This window comes from Papilio machaon, chromosome 17 (genome assembly GCF_912999745.1).
Source record: "Papilio machaon chromosome 17, ilPapMach1.1, whole genome shotgun sequence".
NCBI lineage: Eukaryota > Metazoa > Arthropoda > Insecta > Lepidoptera > Papilionidae > Papilio > Papilio machaon.
In genome coordinates this window covers 4,520,040-4,539,036 of record NC_060002.1, presented here as the reverse complement: position 1 = coordinate 4,539,036, position 18,997 = coordinate 4,520,040, and the positions used below count along the sequence as shown (strand labels likewise).

Sequence of the window (18,997 nt, the reverse complement as noted above, 5' to 3'; positions counted from 1 at the left end):
TAATCGACCACAGATAAATGTAAAAGAGAGAAAAACTGCCTTTTTCTCACTATAGATGTCAGCATGATCAGCAGCACTATATTTTTTTATCATAAGGTGGCAAACGAGCTAGCGGCCACCTGAATACGCCTAAAACCTAAATAGCGAAGCTACTGCTGCCCATAGACATACATACGCCATTGAAAATGCGTAGCCTATCTTTAATCGGCAGAGGATACATAGAAAGAAAATATATTCCTTTCTTATGCGCTTCCTCTTCCGTCAAATTCACTTCCCCTATCCATCCTTTCGTTATGTGAAAAAGGGACTGAAATTAGGCCTCCGGCACGCACACTCATCAGACGAAACGTGAAATTGCTTCACGCCTGTCTTTTGTATAGTCATGGTATTTCACCGGGCAAGTCGGCCAATTCATGCAACAGATGTTGTCGTTGCTGGCGTCTATCACTGTTGAAATATAAAACAAATAAAATAACCAAAATTCTCTTTACTTTATTTACAAAGTACAAAAGTGTTGCCTGTACTCATAGCAACTTCTGACTTCCGTCAAATTTCACTGCAAAGAATTAAAAATAAGTAGTAGATAGTTTATAAAATTATTTTTAACAAACAATGCCTTTTTTCCAGCTGTAGAATTCCAGCTTCGGACCTCTTTTTTAATTCCGGCACAGTTTATAAGAGTTTTTTTTTTTTAAATTGCTAACATGACATAAAAACTTTGATAGATAATTGGCAGATAATTGGCGCTGGCGTCACCTATCTAAGAGTTTTCTTACGTCAAATATACCCTGACACTCCAGGGAAGAAGACTAATCGAATGACACCTCACTAGTCATCATTGGTTCGACTGAACTGACTAAATGACTATTTAGGATCTATGCCGTCACAATCATAGTAGATATTCTTGCTAAATGCTTAGAATAATCAAAATCTGTAAAATAAGCAAAATATATAAATGGTGATAAAAATAAAAATTCTATACGTAACAATTATAAAATTTTATTTTTATTATACTTTATTAAATTAAAGATTTTAACACAAATTTCCTATTACACTCCTACTATATACTTATCAGTTTTGTACATTTCATAAGCAAACTCTTCTTCATGAGTTGGATCAAACTCTAATCCTGAAATTAAGAAAAATATTAAATTAAATACAAGTTAATAAATATTACCCCAACATAACATCTAATATAAAAAGATCTCGTGTCACAGTTTTCGTTGCCATACTCCTCCGAAACGGCTTGACCGATTCTCATGAAATTTTGTGAGCATATTCAGTAGGTCTGAGAATCGGCCAACATCTATTTTTCATAACCCCCCCCATTTTTTTTTTAACTGCGCGCGGACGGAGTCGCGGGCGACAGCTAGTATTACATAATATTCTTACCAACATATTCAATTTCTAAGTTGAATGGACCATTTATCTTATCACCACATGATACACCAAAGTGCGTAACTTTGTCAAATCTCATTCTGCTTTGCTTGTCTTGTAGTCTACCTTTTGATCCCAATACAAACTTTGAAAATGGTATCTGAAAATATATTTTCAATTCCTAAAATAACTCCATTCAAAAATATGCCACTATTATCACAATATGGTATCTACCACACATAATCGTTTTGGTAGCTGTCCAAAAACTGTAACATATACCCTACTATGATGTTGTTGCGGATAAGAAGTAATGGTATTACAGGATACAATTATATGATTTATTAATTTTTCTGTATATATGTAGATTTAGTTTAGAATTAGTTGATGCTATTTTATATAATCTGTTGAACATTGATATTATATACCTTAGCAATTTGCCAATATGGTCCACCTCTTGTGTACAATACATAATGATAAATATCATTCCATGTTATATCATAGTAACCTTCACAGGATATGTTTAGTAAGTAAGATCTGCCATCACCTCTGACTTTCAGGACTAATGTGTTATATAGACTCCAATTATAAGTAGTTTCCCGTTTAAAAGATTTCTGTAAAAAACATATTTATTTATATTTTTATCACTCTTCTGTAAATGATATATGTCTATCTCATTTTAGAGTTATCTTATTTTAATACCAGTAATGTTACATATTACCAATTAATTGTAATGCACTCCAGATCAGATCCAATGCCGAAAATAAGTAAATGTAGGAACATCAAATTAATACATGGTGTCCTTTCTGATATTTGTCTTTTTTTTAGTTATTTTGTGAAAGTTGTGAGACAAAGTGAATTATATTTTGTAAAATACAAATGTAAGTTAAAATATGTTTACTTTTTTAACATACCCTTACTCTCTTAGATCTTATAGCACAATATCCAGCTTTTTTAATTCTTCCATCTTTAGGTACTCTAGTGTCTAAATAACCATGAAAATTTGCCCTTCCAGCAGGACTCATGTCAAAACGACAGGTACTGAAACCTTCATTGTGGTCACTATCACATGTTGTTACAAATTTGTCTAATACGCTAGGTTCATTGAAGCACCAAAGAAGATCAGTTTCACCTGAAAACTTTAAATAATGTTGTACTGATACTAAGCCTACCTCTTAAATTATTATAACTTTAGTGAGACATTATCATGAACTAATATATAAACGGCTAAAACATTCACATTCATTTATCCGGTGTCGGCACCAACTAGTTTCAAGCCCATCGGGGCCCTTTATCAGAATGAGTGACACTGGTTTTATTTAACTTATTAGCTTTTAATATATTATTTTACAACTGCCTCTGTTTCCTCTAGCAAAATTTTTCATTTCCAGTAATTTTATACATTGTAGTACAGGTTAAACACTAATCTCAATTAATTTATTCGTTTTCCTAAACCCTGAAATTCAGTGGCAAATAAAATTTCTTATGATACTTACCTGGTCGTGCTATTAGCAGTGGATCAGCTTCTAAAAATTCTTTCATTTCTTTAGCAAACAGCTTAAGTTCAATTTTAAGTTCTTTGTAACCATTTTTCATATGTTCAATATAAGAGACATTTTCTTGAGTTTGATAACCACCTTTTCTGTCTTTTTCCCAAAACAAACTACGGTTTACCGGAAAAATTGATTGTGTAAAGCAACTAAATAAAGGACTTTTATCTAATCTTTTACATAATACTGAATAATGTCGAATATAAATCACGGTTTTTAATGTTTTATTAAATAATATCGACATTTTGTCTTAAAACAAAATAAGCTATCACTTCCTTTTATAGACTATTTATCGAAGTATACGTATAAATTATATCATTTTGTACTTTAAATTAAAGATGGTTTTAATTCGTGTTTAATAAAAATAAAACGATATGTTTTATTTATCTTGCTAGCTATAACCTCAATCGTAAAATTGAAAAAATAACAAACTTTGACGTTTTATTGAAGTGTTATGCTTCTGCTTCTTGGCTTATAAATTTCTTATATAACAAATCTCTTGCAAATTTGCAAAAACCGTATTTTCGTTGGTTTTAACACAAGCTTTAAAATATATTTCTACTATGTATTTGTGCATCATTTATGAAGACATTTAATTTATTTATTTTTTTTAAATTTAAATGAAAAATAAACAACGACCTTTGTCAGATATGTGACATTTGACATTGACAATGAGACAGTGACATTAAAAACAAACTTTGAATTTAATAGGTAGAAAAAAATTTATAATAAAATAAATATTCTCTTTTATATTTAGGAAATAGAAAGCTTGCATAATATCAATTTGTGTAGGTTACGTCTATGTGATAAATGGTACCACTGTATGGTGGTGTGGTGATTGTTCCTTTCACCTTCGTTCGTCGTTGACCAATACACGTTATGGAAATTTAAATATTTACTTTATTCAACCAATAGCTGCTAGTCTCATTCAAGTTCAACAAAAGTGGACATTATATTTTGCCACGTACTTTTGAGTTTCATACCGAAACGAGAGGCTTAAACACTTCTCGTGGTTGAAGTTAGTTATTTGAATTATGTTAATCAAGGTAGATTAATAAAAACTTTTAACAGGCGATAAAAATTATTCACAATGGGTATGCAAACGCATATCAATGAGGTAATTTTTTATATAATTTTTAGTAAAATGTGTACATATTATTGAAAATAATTATGTACGCAAAAAATATCAATTATTCTCAAAACTCAAACTCAACACCTTAAAAATTACAATTATATGAAGACCGTTTTTTTCTTTTTTATTGAATTATTTATTACTATTAATTGTTTTAATCTTAAGTAAATTTGGACTAAGGTACTAGGAATCTGAATATTAAAGTAAATTATAAATCATAGAATTTAACTATTTTGTTATTTAATTTTTAGGATCGGAACATGTCCGAATATCTTTACAATCCAGATATACTGCAGAAGTTGGATTTCAGTAAGAGTCCAGCTGTTTTCAAACCAAAAATCAGTGCTGCAAACCCCGGTGCAGAATGGATGGTAGTGAGACCATTACAGCGAGCAGATTTTGATAAAGGCTTCCTACATTTGCTCAGCCAACTGACAAGCACTGGAAACATCACAAGAAAACAGTTTGATGGTAAGTTGCTAGTGTTTTTTTTTTTGTCAATGGTAAATTTTACATTTTGGTTTTATAACTACAATTTTTCTTGTAAACTAACTTTTGGAAGAATGGGTTTCTACTGTTAGTGTATGAAACATTTGTTATTTCTGTTTTAGTAAGAATAAAGAGTAGATTGTTGATTTTAGTAGAAAGATACATATTGATTTTAATCTATGTGCTGGGTGAAGTTAATGTCAGAGAATTACATTATGAGGATTTGGATTTGAATTTGGTTTGGCCAATTTAAGGTAGACTTAAATTTGCAACATTATGCCTATATGCTATATTGTCTATCTGTCAAAAATATAATTTACTAGCGGTCGCCCGCGACTCCGTCTGCGAAATTAAAAAATAATATGTAGCCTATGTGTTCTTCCAGACTATGTTCTATATCTGTGCCAAATTTCATAAAGATCTGTTGAACCTTTCCAGAGATACCACAAACTAAAATCCATAAAACTTTCACATTTATAATATTAGTAAGATAAAAGATACAAAAAAATGATGATAAATATTAAATGTTAATTAGAAAACCTTTCACTGTTTTTAAATAAGTCTAATTAAAACATTAAACATAAAAGCAATGAAACTAAAGTTGTTATGGTCTGGTAAGCCTACTATAATTTGATAGGTAAACCAGTTTGTATTAAGGAATGTTAGCCTTTGACGGCGTCGCTATGTGACCTTATATAAACGCGACAAGTTTTAAATTATTGCTTTCCTGGTCACTATTTCAATGGCATTCACACTTGATAAGTTTTTCTGACCTTCTGCCTTGCTATAGTTTACGTATAGAAATAAGAAATTGATACATAAAGAAATTGTTTCAATCATCTAATTTTTTTAAGTTGTACCTATATGTTACTATCAACTTGGTTCTAAGTACTTTTTTCGGTTACTAGGTAGTCTTATAACGTAATTTATAATGTTAAATATTTTTACAGTTAAAAGCAAACATGATAAGCTTCAGATATTTTGTTGAATATTTTTCAATGTTTCTACTTCAGTATGTTTACTGTAATAATGTTTTTTAATGGATAAATCATGTTTTAAAATGATAAAACAATAATGTAATTTTAGATAATTATTAAGTAGTGTGATAGTGAATTTATCAATTTATCTATTGTGAATAAAATTAACACTTAATTTATAATTTGCAATTCATGTAATAGTGATTGAAATTCTAGTCTGAACAGATATGTAACAACCCTCGTCATATTGCGGAAAAATGTGGAACTAATTTCTTTGATTAACTGATCTCTATAAATAGACAGATGGTTGCTTGGAAATGACATGTTGTTCCGATTTAAACGCGTCTGTTGATGTTATGTGATGGTTAATTCTAAATATATTATTAGTTCGTATCTAAGCCATTGATACAAACCGTAACTATCAACGCCAAAATGGCTAAAATCAATTAGGCACAAAATACTACATCTTATGGCCATTCCATTTAAAGAGGTCAGTGAGTACACTAGAATTTGATGTTATAAAGGAGCCAATAGAAGCCAGGACTTTCCATATTATTAGTTATTGGTTAAGCTGTAGCCTATATATACATATGAGTTTATCAATGTAAAGAAAACAGTTTGTTCCTACCTAAATATTGCCAAAAGACATAACAATCTTTTTTTATATAGATGATATGGCAGTGAATATTTACATTAATAATGCTTATAAATCATTAAATTAGTAATATTAAAATTGTTTAACAAAGTTTAAAGATATTAAGAAAATGTTTGAAAAATGTTCTAATCTGAACTTGATATTAACTGGTTTCACAGTTTAAGGTCAAGCAAACTATTGACTTAATGAACTTGAGTTGTGACAAAATTTGCAATAGGATATTTTATAATAAATTATACTAATATTTTACTATAGCTTAAAAATTCAAATTAATAAGTTGGTATTGTCTTATTACTATGAAAGAAACGTACAGTCAGCAACTCTTATTTCGTTTTATGACCTTTATATGATGGATAATACTGACTTTAGTGCTTATAATTGAGGCAATATTTACGATAATATTTGTGCATGCTATTGCAGAACGGTTCACACAAATGAAGATGTCTGGTGGTCACTACGTTACGGTGATTGAGGACACGCGTTCGTCAAAAATCATAGGAGCTGCCACTCTGACGGTGGAACAGAAATTTATACATAACTGTTCACTTGTGAGTAAATTGAAGTATCATAAGTTTGTAGTCTGTGGTTGCTTAAAGTAGTTTCACAATTACTTAGTCATAGATCTTGGCGCAAACTAGCATTAACACAATTTTAGGTGTAGAAGGGTGTAAACTGACCCGGCACTGCGCAGCGCACAGCTCAAAGTCGGCCGCCAAGATAGTTGAACATACTTATATTATGTACTAGCTTTGCCCGCGACTCCGTCCGCGTGGAATTAAAAAAAAACTTTATTAGTAGCCTTTGTGTTCTTACAGACTATGATTTACATTTGTGCCAAATTTCATTAAGATCCGTTCCGCCTTTCAGGAGACATCTATATATTATTTATATTAAATGAATACCTATATCCCTTGGTCACGCCATTATGCGTGAACGGCTGGACCGATTTCACTTTTTTTTTAGAAGTTTCATATGACAGAAAAAAGTGAAAAATTTAGATAAATGGATGGATATTGATGTTTTTTTGAAGGTATCTCTAGAAAGGCTCAATGGATCTAATGAAATTTGGTATAGATATAAAACATAGTCTGGAAGAACATATAGGCTACATATTAAGTTTTTTTTAATTCCGCACAGACGAAGTCGCGGGCGACAGTTATTTTATAATATTATTTTGTATTTCAGCGCGGACGCTTAGAAGATGTTGTAGTAAATGACACATATAGAGGCCAACAATTAGGCAAATTGTAAGTAGTAATAGTAAGGTGCCATCTGCTGTGACACTTATTAATATTTATTATCATCCTTTACATTCTCTTTGAAAAAGTAGAGACAGTAATATGATGTGTCATGGTAGTGGAAACCAACACTAAAGATGAGTACTTCATGAAACATTAATTACAGAATAGTAGTGACAGTATCACTGCTGGCCCAGCAGTTGGGCTGTTACAAAATGTCACTTGACTGCAAGGACAAGCTGATCAAGTTCTATGAGACACTCGGGTACAAGCTCGAACCTGGCAACTCTAATGCTATGAACATGAGGTATGTATTGTTATTTAATATTATAACATTGCTCTATTTGTATCTGTTTTTTTTGATGACATTTCAAGGCAATATGTGTCAGTTAACTGATAACATTTGTTTCAGATTCGAGGATCCCTCCTGACAATTAGCCGCTGGGGCGTCCGACCTGCGCTCTAAACTGTAAGTTACAACACAGCTGAGCAGCTCGCAACAACGTTATACTCTGTTCCCACTGACGAAACATTCTCATAAAACCATGGTGACAAAAATACCCAGTGTCTGACGTCACATTACGTTTGTCACTAAATTTTCACACTTTCGCTTTTTCTCGTTTCACTCGATGTATTTTATATGTTTAGATGATACATCTGTGGGCTGGTAAAATTTTCGTATACAACAGCTTTGAAATACAAGATTACGTTCCGTTTTATGCTTTACTTGACATAAAGTTATGTATAATTTTTGGTATGTGCAAGTTATGATAAAAAAAATATTTCTAAGTTGTTGAATTAATTTATAGAAAGAATTGCTTTATTTAATAGTTGATTGTTTAGTTAATTAAAATAAATTCCAAAAGCATTGCTTCATTTCCTATTTTGACGTTTGTTGCGTTTCCTGCTTAGTTGTGAATGTAATTACAGTCGCGGGGTCAATTTTTCTATCCATCAATACAAATGTTGGCCAATATTGGACAAAATATAACAGAAATAACTCTTTGGTAAAGATATTATTCGGCGAACACATTTATTGATGGGGTGTTAAATTGATTTTGGATGCCTTAGCACATAAGAGATGCTTTTTTTCGCTTAAGCTACAACACTAATGAGTGATGTAACCAGAATGTTGCCACATTAAAAATATTGATTGTTATCATTGCTTGTCATTTAATTTTGTTGCCATTATTATGTAAAGCATTTTAGTTGTAGTCTTCATGTATAATACCAGTACTTAATTTTTATTTTGTTACTAACCTGCATAGTATTTTGCTATTAAAAGTTTTCGCTTTATTTGTTTGTTTCATTTTATCATTATACTTTCATTTTTATATTAAAACACAAATTTATACATTTTTGATAATCTCCAAATTGAAACATTTAATTGTTCTTTGGCCCAAAAAACTTAGATTAGATTAACATAGATTAACTCCATATTATGTACGATAAATATACTTTTTCTAGATTTAAGAAACCCAATCTATATTCTATTTATATAAAAGAAAGTGGTGTTAGTTACACTATTTATAACTCAAGATCGGTCGAACTGATTTAGTTGAAAATTGATGGGGAGGTAGCTTAGAACTAGGAGACGGACATAGGAACTTTTTTATCCTATGTGCATTTTTTTTTCCGCGCGGACGGAGTCGCGGGTAAAAGCTTGTTATAAAAATCTTGACTTTTGGCAATAACAGAAGATTTGATCTTTATATTAAAAAATTAACTATATTTCAACGAGATGTTATCGCTTTCGAAAATATTATTAAGTTACATATTAAGTTGTCACTAATCGAATTTTTGAAGGTTCAATTGTCAAATAAAAGAATGTTTTTTTTTTCAATTTTATTTACAGAAGTGTAAATATTCGTAATTAGCGCGTAGAATAAGAATTTCACTTACGACACATTCAATACAATATCAAATACATGCAAACTGGAAAAACTAAATTATAATATAACTTTATTTTTAAATTTAAATATTAAAATTTAAATCGCAAATATCAAGATTTTAAATATCAATTTGTTTTATTTGTAATATAGTTTTTCCAGTACATTTTAAAATTCACACCTATTTACTTATAATAATTCTCCACGACAAAATACAAAATTTGGGCAAATTAAATTTACATAGTTTTTTTAAAAGAGGAATGGTAAATGTTTCAGATTTTAAAGAAAAAAATTTGGAAACTTTATGAATGATTGACTTTTAATCGGAATTGAAGTAATAAAATTAGTTTTAAATTTATTTTTAATTTTTTTAACGAATTACACAAAAAAAAGTTCTATTAATTACATAATTTTTCTCAGTTCACGCGATAACACGTGCTTATTTAAATTGTCTTAAAAGACACGAAGACAATACAGGTGTTTTGTTGATTAATTATTTAAATTTTTTAAATCAATACTTTTGAAAAATAAAATGAATAGTTAAAAAAAGTATTTTTTCAGAAAATTTATTATACTATGTGTTAAAATGTTCACTTGAAAGCGTCTCATTAATTGTTACTATTTGGACTGCTCGGTTGAAAACATAAATCTGAGAGTGTCTGTTGCCATCAAATTGCTGAGCAGTTTGGCGACTCTTTATCAATCTATTGTAATGTACAGTTTTTTTTATGAATGAATAAATAAAAAAAAGTTATGGGTCAATATGGGAAATATTTAATCGGAAAAATTTGTAATTAAAGTTATTTTTCAGGTATTTGCCATCGAATGATACGGAATCATGAGAGAAAGAAACACGACAAATGCATTTGACTTAATGTCAAAAATCTGTTATCAATTTTGATGTTATTGATAAGATTGGAAATAATAATGAATGGTAAATAATTGTTTTGATATGTCCAATAATGAAATATTATTTAATAAATATTTGTATTATTATAAAGAGGTTTTAATTCCGACCAAAGACTGTTGAATGTTCATTTAGTAACTATCACAAAAAGCGTTGATTTTGACAATAAATTGGTGTTATTTTTCATAAGATAATTTCAATTACGTTTAATCAAGATGGGGAAGAATTATGGAAAAAACTTTTAGCCTTAAATTACCTTAATTAAGTAATCATAAGCACAATCCGTTCACTTTGCAAGATCAAAACGTAAATTAAGGCTGCCATTTTCAGATCAGATATTTCAATAGCCATGTATAAAAGTCTTTAAAATTGTCTAGATATTTTTATTTATTGTATAAAATAGAATTGTTAGTGCAGCTTTTCGCGAGTGCGAGAAGATTCTCACAATGAAAAGGTAAAAGGGAGCGGGCGAGACAGTTTTATTCCAGAGAGAGAATTTAAATTTCCTAGATCTACCAAAAAGCTTTTTTCAAGCTTAATAAATCATACTAATATTATAAATGCAAATGTTTAGATGTATGGATGGATGTTTGTTTGAAGGTATCTCCAAAACGGCTCAACGGATCTTGACAGAATTTGTTTGTTGTAGAACATAGTCTAGAAGAATACATAAGCTGTTTATTACTTTTTTTAATTCCGCGCGAACGTAGTCGCGGGCGACAGCTAGTGAATTTTATAAAAGGTCAAAGAAAAAGTACAGTCCGACATTTTAAAGCTACGATATTTTTAAGCGACGCCGTCAGCGCGGAATTAGAAAACAAATTAAGAATCATGTGTTATTCCAGACTACATTCTATATCTATGCCAAATTTCATTGAGATCCGTTGAGTTATTCCAGAGATACCTTCAAACAAATATCCATCCATCTAAACTTTCGCATTTATAATATTAGTAAGATTTCACAATCAAAATTTAAAAAGTACTGACCTGTTACAATAGACATAGAATAATTAATGTATAAAGAATAATTTTTAAATGTAACGGACATTTCAGATTCACAAATCATACAACTCTTTCCAATACTTACCTTTTATTGCCCGCTCCCTATTTTAGTGCTTCAAATATGAATGTCAAAAGACATCGATTCAATTTATAAAATGGCGGCAAAAACGACAACGCCATATAGAAGCGGCACACATTAGGGGACGGGGTGATGTCTAGTTCCAATGTTACTTGGTCCGTGAGGGCGCGGGCACTAGAAGGGTGGCGGGGGTCCGGTTAACTTGGTGCCCAGCTTCATTGGTCCCTGCCCGCGCGCACTACGTCTAGCCTCCATTTCCCTCTGTCTTTGCAATTTTCTCTCCTCACGTTTTCTTCTCATTTCGTCCATTTTTGATGCATTGTTTTCTACGGATAGAAAAGACTGTTTTGTAACGCTAATTTATATAAAAAAATAAATAATTATTTATAATTAAACGAGCAAACAAGTAATCGAGATTAGAATTCGCTTAATGTACATTTAGTACGCAAAATCTATACTAAAGAACTATTTAATAACCGTTATTAGAATCTGAGTGCCAGCTAGTTCTGTCAATATAACAATATGTAGGTGGTTATTTTTTCTGCTTACCGTCAGCATTCTCTTCGATGGGTTCGAACTCGGTATCCTCCCAGCCGGCGAGGGAGTCTGTGCTGTGCTGCTGTGTGGGGGTGAGGGTGGGGGTGGGGGTGGTGTTGTGTGCGAGTCGCGCTGGGCCACGTACATACGTAGCATGCGCACTGTTAGCAGACGATATCACCGCCTCAGACCATGTTGCGTTGTTCCACGTCTCCGATGGACTGGCTAAGTCTGCTTCCGCGCTCTAAAAATATAATTTAAAAATTAAATATATAGACCAATGAATTTTATGTTAAAAAAGAGTTAGAAATTCTACTATTCTAGGTCATATTATAATGCAGACTTCCGACTAGATCTTTTACTTTCATCAAACCGCTATATAATTTTTTTTGTATTGGAGGTAACAATTCAAAAGATACCATGCCTTCTGGTGGAAAGACACGATTATGTTGGGTTTTATCCACTAAAAATCCCTCAGTGACCAACCTCAAGCGTAATTGAAAAGGGTTCCGGAATCTTTGAGAAATGCAACAGAACCAAATTGCTATATCTAGCATCTCTCTCAAGATGTTTTTGCTAATAATTTGATAAGAGTTAAGGGATAAGATAATTGATCAGAGTTTTATAATGATTAATACCAGAGTGGTACTTCTAAAAGTAAAAGGTCTATATATGCATTATTGTTTTCATATATCTTCTCAAAGTCATCGGTGTAATGCTCTTCCCATGCATCCCTCTACACCTGAAACCGCGTTTTACGCAACGACTTATGCGAAGTTAAAGAACCGCATAGATATCTGAAAACTATATCATGATGTGTCCAATCCTCAAATTATCAAGTTATTTTCAACCTTTCACGTATCTTAGTAGCTATTAGCAAAAGTACTTCTAACACTAGTTATTATTGTATTTATATGTATGTATGTATGTTTTTTATAGAAGGAATAAATGTCTTAGAGCACCGTCAGACATCGGAGCTAGATGCATGGTATATCGTGTTTACCTAACTACACTAAAAAACAGCAGTCTCTATGGACTTTTTTTGTAGCCTTTCCGGGACTACCTTTAGGTATTATGTATGTATGTATGTGTGTGTGTGTGTGTATGACTCACAGGTTGTTCCTGCAGTGTGCCCCACTCTCCGTCCCAGTCGTCCTCACAGAGCGCTGCGAGTGCGGGCGTGGCTTGTGCACTGCCGCTACTTGCTGACTTACCACTTGCACCAGTCCCCGTACCTAAGTACACATCAACTTGTATTACATTGGTTAAATATAAAACTAGTTTTGCACACATTTATTATTTTCCTTGCTGAAAATTTATATGTACGTTATATTGTACTTGGAATATTAATGATTATTGTTAGTAGGCTAGTTTTGGTAGCGACTCCGTTCGCGTGCTATTAAAAATAAATTATTGAAATCATTTGAGTCGTACTGCAGATCAACAAACAATAAACATCCATCCATATATAAAACTAATCGAATCTTATATATTTATATATATAAAAGAAAGTCGTGTTAGTTACACTATTTATAACTCAAGAACGGCTGAATCGATTTGACTGAAAATTGGTGGGCAGGTAGCTTAGAACCAGGAAACGGACATAGGATAATGTTTGCCCCGTTTTCTATTTTTTATTCCGCACGGACGGAGTCGCGGATAAAAGCTAGTTTATAACATTATTAAGTTTTGGCACATTGTGCATAAGAGTATTATTCAGCCAGACGTGCCAACTAAAGCGTTTGTTACTATATTTTTATAGAGTTAAAATATTAGTATAGACTGACCCGCGCTGGAGTCTATCTCGCCCCAGGCGGTCATGTCCCAGTGCTCGGGGTCGTAGTCAGACGCGGACTCGCTGTGCTCCAGTGACGTCATCGACGTCACCGACGATGTTGTAGTCGACATGCTGCTTGACGATGGTTGCTCTAAAATTATCAATTATCAGTTACTTTGAGAAAGGCCTATGCCCACCAGTGGGCAAATAAAGGCTGATGATGATGATTTTATCACCACACAAATCCTAGTTAGTTTTTATAAAGAGCACATTAACATTTTATGACACCAATCATTGTTTGCATTCTAAGATACAAAAAACAAGGACTTTCTGATTTTTGTTAGTTTGTGACGTCATCACATGTGAGAATGATGACGTAGTGTTAGTTACCGAGTGATCCAGGTTTAGAGAGTGCAGATTTGACTGAGTGCTGTACGCGCGCTGTATCAGAATGCGAGCGATAGAACTTTGCAGTGACGGCTGTGACAGCCCAGCCCGCCCACGTCGCCGCCGCGTTGCTAAGCGACGGCGTCGCTGTGTGCACGTCTGCCTCTATAATATTCACGTGTCAGTATTACTGCAAGTTTCCACTGACAAATATGTCTAAAAACATATAATCTCATTCATTCTCTTTCAACAAATAGAGACAGTAATATGTTACATACAAATAGCTAGTAGATTAATTTACTTACTGCTCTAATATTTATTAATTTACAAAATACCTATAATGTAGAAAAAATAACTTAATCCCCTAACTTCTTACCCATTCCTTCCTTTAAGCTTGGATCTTCAGACACTTTCTCTAGTTTACCAAGGAAGCCCCGTATGGTTCGAAATGCCGCATCACGGACCTGGAATATAAAGTCATAAGCTGTATCAATAAGATAATTCTGTGAAAGTACTTTAAGGCCGCATTTTGGGAATAATGGTAGACCCCACAACAACAATGCGTAGAACAGAGGTGTTTAGTGCGAATGCTTCCCATCCGGAAGAAAATCCCACATAACTGCAGCGTCCCCCCTGGCGCACAAAATATGCATAATGCATTCCCCTCTGAAACAAAAAGAGTAGGATTTTCCTGACCTGTTTCTCCGGGTCAGTGGTGAGAGGGCAGAGCGCCGGCAGCACTCTATTAGCGACCTCAGCGAGCAGGAAGTATTGCTGCGTGGCGGCGAGCGCGAGCACACCCGCCTGCCGCGCGGGAGGGAACGCGTCTCGAGTCGCGCGCACGAACGCGGACACGAGCACCTTCTGACGTATCTGCGGGTGAAGGTGCGCCGCGATCTTGCCCAAGCATACTGTTGTGTTGGTCCTGTTATTGCACATAACTTTGTATGCCTTTGATCAACAGCCTTACTAACTGTGTATAATGTGGCAAAAAATTAAACTACAACCAATTTAAGTAATCGGTTAGTCGATGTATTTTGAGCAGGTATTATGTAGTTTATTAGAAAAACAAATGGGTATTGTGAGAAAACTATAAAAGATAGATATATGCTATCGCGGACTTTTATTTAGCACATTTAAAGAGCCACAATTCTTCCATATTCACATTCACTTTCATGTAAGTCCTATTAGTTTAGCTTACGTAAGCGATGAAAGCAAAAAAGTGCTTAATTTTCGCAACGCATTTTGTAGTTAAACTCAAAATCTACTAGTCTTCTCCATTTTTTTTTAAATTAAAAACGGATCACCAGGGGCGTAGCTACGCGGTAACACACATATAAAAAATACAGTCGAATTCAAAATAGAATTTATCAATGATAACTATATTGACCACCTACTGCATAATTGAGTTATACACAATTTTAACTTAGTGTCTTAAGTTATAAAAATTATTCTTTTATCATGGTTTGTGCAAAGGAATTTAACATATCCAAGTATATCTTACAAAGTTTACGGCAGAGCAAAAAGATATTTTGCTAAGCTGGTTTCATTTAAATAAGGTTTCTGAGCATCGAAATAACTTTTAACGTACTTACCTAATACCTCCTTGATCGTCTTTGGACTGTAACCTTGCGAAATGCTTTAGTACTTCAACATTCAAGTTATTGTAATTAAGTTTCGATGCCAAGTGAATGATGGACTTGACAGTCTGCTCTCTTATGATCGCATTAGTGTCCAAGAAGCCGTGCACCACTTGGGGAAATATTTGGTCATTTACCTAAAACATTTAAAAATAGATTTAAAAAAAAAAGTATACCTACTTTCTTCACCAGTTTACTTAAGGTTCATTTGAACACAAGCCAGAATCATACGAACAATGCTTGGCAGTCGCTTTAATAATAATATAATAAAACGTTAATGCAGACACATGGTCCATACAAAATCAACTTAGAAATTAAATAAAATTACAACACATGTAGACACATTCACATGGCTAATATGGGACAGTCCAAACCCACTCTATCTATATTAAAGCAAGACAAACATATGGGAATACATAAGAGGGCTACATCGTTACAGACGTCATCGTCGGTCAGTTCGAACTTTATTTACGATGAAATTGAAAACTAACCAATACAGTGTAAACTCTTTATAACGTTATTCTTTATAACAATAAACTCCCTGTAACGTTGAAGTGAGCCCAACTTGGTTGGTTTGCGTTAAAACCCACATTTTGAATCACTCTTTATAGCGATATGCCATTCTCTATTACGAAGAAATGTGTTCATATTTGTAGACAGTAAATATTTATTATCGGTATTATTGTTTATGTTATGTTATCTTGTTAATTTGGTTGTTTTTTTGTTCACTCCATATAACGATAACTCTCTATAACGACAAATGTTCAGTCTCTTGAGTTTCGTTATAAAGAGTTTACACTGTAATTGCAATATTAAAAATAACTTACAGTAGAATTCTGTAGATGCATAATGAATTGATCTAATTGCTGCAGCAGCCGGGAGCGCGTTGTGCGGTCATTGGACGCAAACAGCTTCACAACACACGGCACAATTTGCTTTTGATAATCTTCTTCTTCCAATAGTTTACCCAACTGAAATACAATGTTTAGATACAAGTTCAATGCTAAATTATAGTAGCATGGAACATAACAAACTATTAAGGATCATAAAATAATGTTAATTAAGCGAAAATATTTTTCCTAACAAAAAAAAAATGATGCTACATCAAAATTTGTGTTACTTATTACATACCCATTTTTTTTTTATTTACCTTAAACATTGGTGCCAATACCGCAGATCCTGCATCTCCATAATGGAACGCAGTTAATAACTGGGGCAAAATCTTATGCACACAAACTGCCTCAGGAAAGTTGTCCAAATATGAACTAAGCGTTGAGAAAAACTTAACTTTCTCCAATTTGTCTTTTATTTGAATCTCTTCTAGGAACAACATTGTATCTATTAAATCATTTTTGAAATAACCACCTATTTTTCTACATCTGTAAATAACAGTAATATTATAGATAGACTAGCAGTCGCTCGCGACTCTGTCCGCACGGAATTAAAAAATACATAAGTAGCCTATGTGTTCTTCCAGACTATGATCTATATCTCTGCTAAATTTCATCGAAATATTTTAAGCCATTCTGAAGATACCTTCAAACAAACATCCATCCAAACAGTCACATCTATATATAAGAAAGTCGTGTTAGTTACACTAATATATAACTCTAGAACGGTTGAATCGATTTGACTGAAAATTGGTGGGCAGGTAGCTAAGAACCAGGAAACGGACATAGGATAATTTTTACCCCGTTTTCCATTATATTTTTTTTATTATTCCGCGCGGACGGAGTCGCGGGTAAAAGCTAGTTTATAATATTAGTAAGGTTAGTTTTTTAGAAGTAAACATACAAGTAGTTTTTTTTATTGTTTTTTTTTTATAGGAGAAGGGGGCAAACGAGCAACGGACCGAGAATTATTTGATCCGACGCCCATGGACATCCGCAACGCCAGAAGAATCGCAGATGCGTTGCCGGCCTTTAAGGAAGGCCTTTTTATTGTGCAAGGATGGAGTCACAGGCTACAGCTAGTCTATTATAAAAATACCTTGTTATAATATCAGCAGGGTTTGGTCTAGAGGCAGGATTTGCACTGACTAATTCACAATATAACGTACAGAGTTGCTTTGGTATAGTATCAACTGTTTTGAGCGCTGGTTGATTTTTCAATGGACCATTAAATGCCTCCCATATCAAACACCCTAGACCCCACATATCTGATGAGCTGCAATAAAGAAAAATATCCAAAATAACTCTTGTACAACAGTTAATAAGTTATATGACATATTTTTTTTCTACAAACTTTAGACAAATTAAAAAAAATACAGAAAATTGCATAGTTACCATTTTGTAACAGATTTTAGTCTAGCAGGATCATTCTTTTCAGGTGGGTCATATATTTCTAGAGCGGGTAAAATTTTTATAGGTATCGGACTAGATGTATCTTGGCCTTGTGCTGTGAGGAACTCAAACCCTCCGAGCTTCCATTCCCCAGCAGATGTGACAAAGACTGAATAAAGGCAAACATTGTTGTGTCTCATATTCCCATCATTGTTAAAAAATGATAATGCTCTCTGGAACAAGTAATCTTAATGTACCACAAGTTTTATAAGGTTATAAATAAGAAATAGTAATAACATGTAACCACACTAAGTATGTTAAGTTTGTACAAATATACCTTTAAAAATAAAAACAATATTGAACATGTTAAATTATTAGCTTGATAGTATTTATGATAAAGTTATTTATTTAAAATTACAAAAAAATAAACAGGACAAGAATAAATATTTCTACTGATAACAAATATCAGTACCCTATTTAAATTTATTTCCGTTGCAAGATAATAATTATCTTACAAAGTAGAAATAAATAGTTTATAAAAATATTCAAATTAGACTGATAGATAACTGTTGTGTGAAAATACTTACAGTAATTTGAAATATACCCCATGCTAGAAACAATTCTTTTTGTTGACCCTCAAGTTTCATATCTTCCAAATGAGTCACTAAAGGTTCAACATATTCTGTAGCTACATATAAAAATTTCTCAGTTTCACAACTATCTAAATAATGTAATAAGCTGGGATGTCTCATAGTTTTCAGCTTTTTAAGTGAAGCTTTTGCTATATCGAATAGGGTCTCCGAGTTTTTCTGAACATCAAACAAGAAGATTGACACCTCATCTTGGGTTCCTCTTTTCTTTCCTTTGTGTAAAGACCAAACTGATCTATCCTCCAAACCTGGTATCGGATCTCCCACTTCATATGGAAAGTCCTTTGTAGGATCCCGTGAGAAAAACGACCACATATTGAACCAAAGTCATTAAATACTTATTTACAAGTTGTAAACGGTTTTATACACATTTTATTAAGCGTATCACATATATTGTTGAATTCATAGTTAAAGCACAATCCGTTACTTTGT

The 18,997-nt window shown here is 32.8% G+C and overlaps 3 protein-coding genes across 5 annotated transcripts; 1 reads left to right on the top strand and 2 right to left on the bottom strand.

Annotated features, from left to right (window-relative positions):
• Positions 1–1,049: 1,049 nt before the first annotated feature.
• Positions 1,050–3,416, bottom strand: LOC106721577 (complex I intermediate-associated protein 30, mitochondrial). 2 transcript variants are annotated; one of them, XM_014516541.2, is made up of 6 exons: positions 3,357–3,416; positions 2,871–3,037; positions 2,289–2,506; positions 1,803–1,988; positions 1,393–1,537; positions 1,050–1,129 (listed from the first exon to the last, which is right to left on the bottom strand). In XM_014516541.2, the coding sequence occupies exons 2-6, from the start codon at positions 2,968–2,970 to the stop codon at positions 1,050–1,052; spliced, it is 729 nt and encodes a 242-aa protein (XP_014372027.1). In that variant the 5' UTR covers positions 2,971–3,037; positions 3,357–3,416. The 2 variants fall into 2 exon arrangements, with proteins under 2 accessions (XP_014372027.1, XP_014372026.2); XM_014516540.2 differs by lacking the exon at positions 3,357–3,416 and having other exon boundaries at positions 2,871–3,174.
• Positions 3,417–3,662: 246 nt separating this feature from the next.
• LOC106721657 (probable glucosamine 6-phosphate N-acetyltransferase) lies at positions 3,663–10,198 on the top strand. 2 transcript variants are annotated; one of them, XM_014516671.2, is made up of 7 exons: positions 3,663–4,041; positions 4,308–4,527; positions 6,598–6,725; positions 7,363–7,424; positions 7,582–7,722; positions 7,828–7,884; positions 10,116–10,198. In XM_014516671.2, exons 1-6 carry the CDS (start codon positions 4,015–4,017, stop codon positions 7,844–7,846), a joined length of 597 nt encoding a protein of 198 aa, XP_014372157.2. In that variant the 5' UTR covers positions 3,663–4,014; the 3' UTR covers positions 7,847–7,884; positions 10,116–10,198. The 2 variants fall into 2 exon arrangements, with proteins under 2 accessions (XP_014372157.2, XP_014372156.2); XM_014516670.2 differs by lacking the exon at positions 10,116–10,198 and having other exon boundaries at positions 3,664–4,041; positions 7,828–8,651.
• Positions 10,199–11,330: 1,132 nt separating this feature from the next.
• On the bottom strand, positions 11,331–18,965 carry LOC106721656 (N-terminal kinase-like protein). Its single transcript, XM_014516669.2, has 13 exons — positions 18,503–18,965; positions 17,919–18,148; positions 17,623–17,799; positions 16,784–17,012; positions 16,461–16,604; positions 15,589–15,770; positions 14,690–14,918; positions 14,370–14,457; positions 13,997–14,158; positions 13,617–13,757; positions 12,943–13,064; positions 11,842–12,073; positions 11,331–11,618 (listed from the first exon to the last, which is right to left on the bottom strand). Exons 1-13 carry the CDS (start codon positions 18,878–18,880, stop codon positions 11,467–11,469), a joined length of 2,466 nt encoding a protein of 821 aa, XP_014372155.2. The 5' UTR covers positions 18,881–18,965; the 3' UTR covers positions 11,331–11,466.
• Positions 18,966–18,997: the final 32 nt, after the last annotated feature.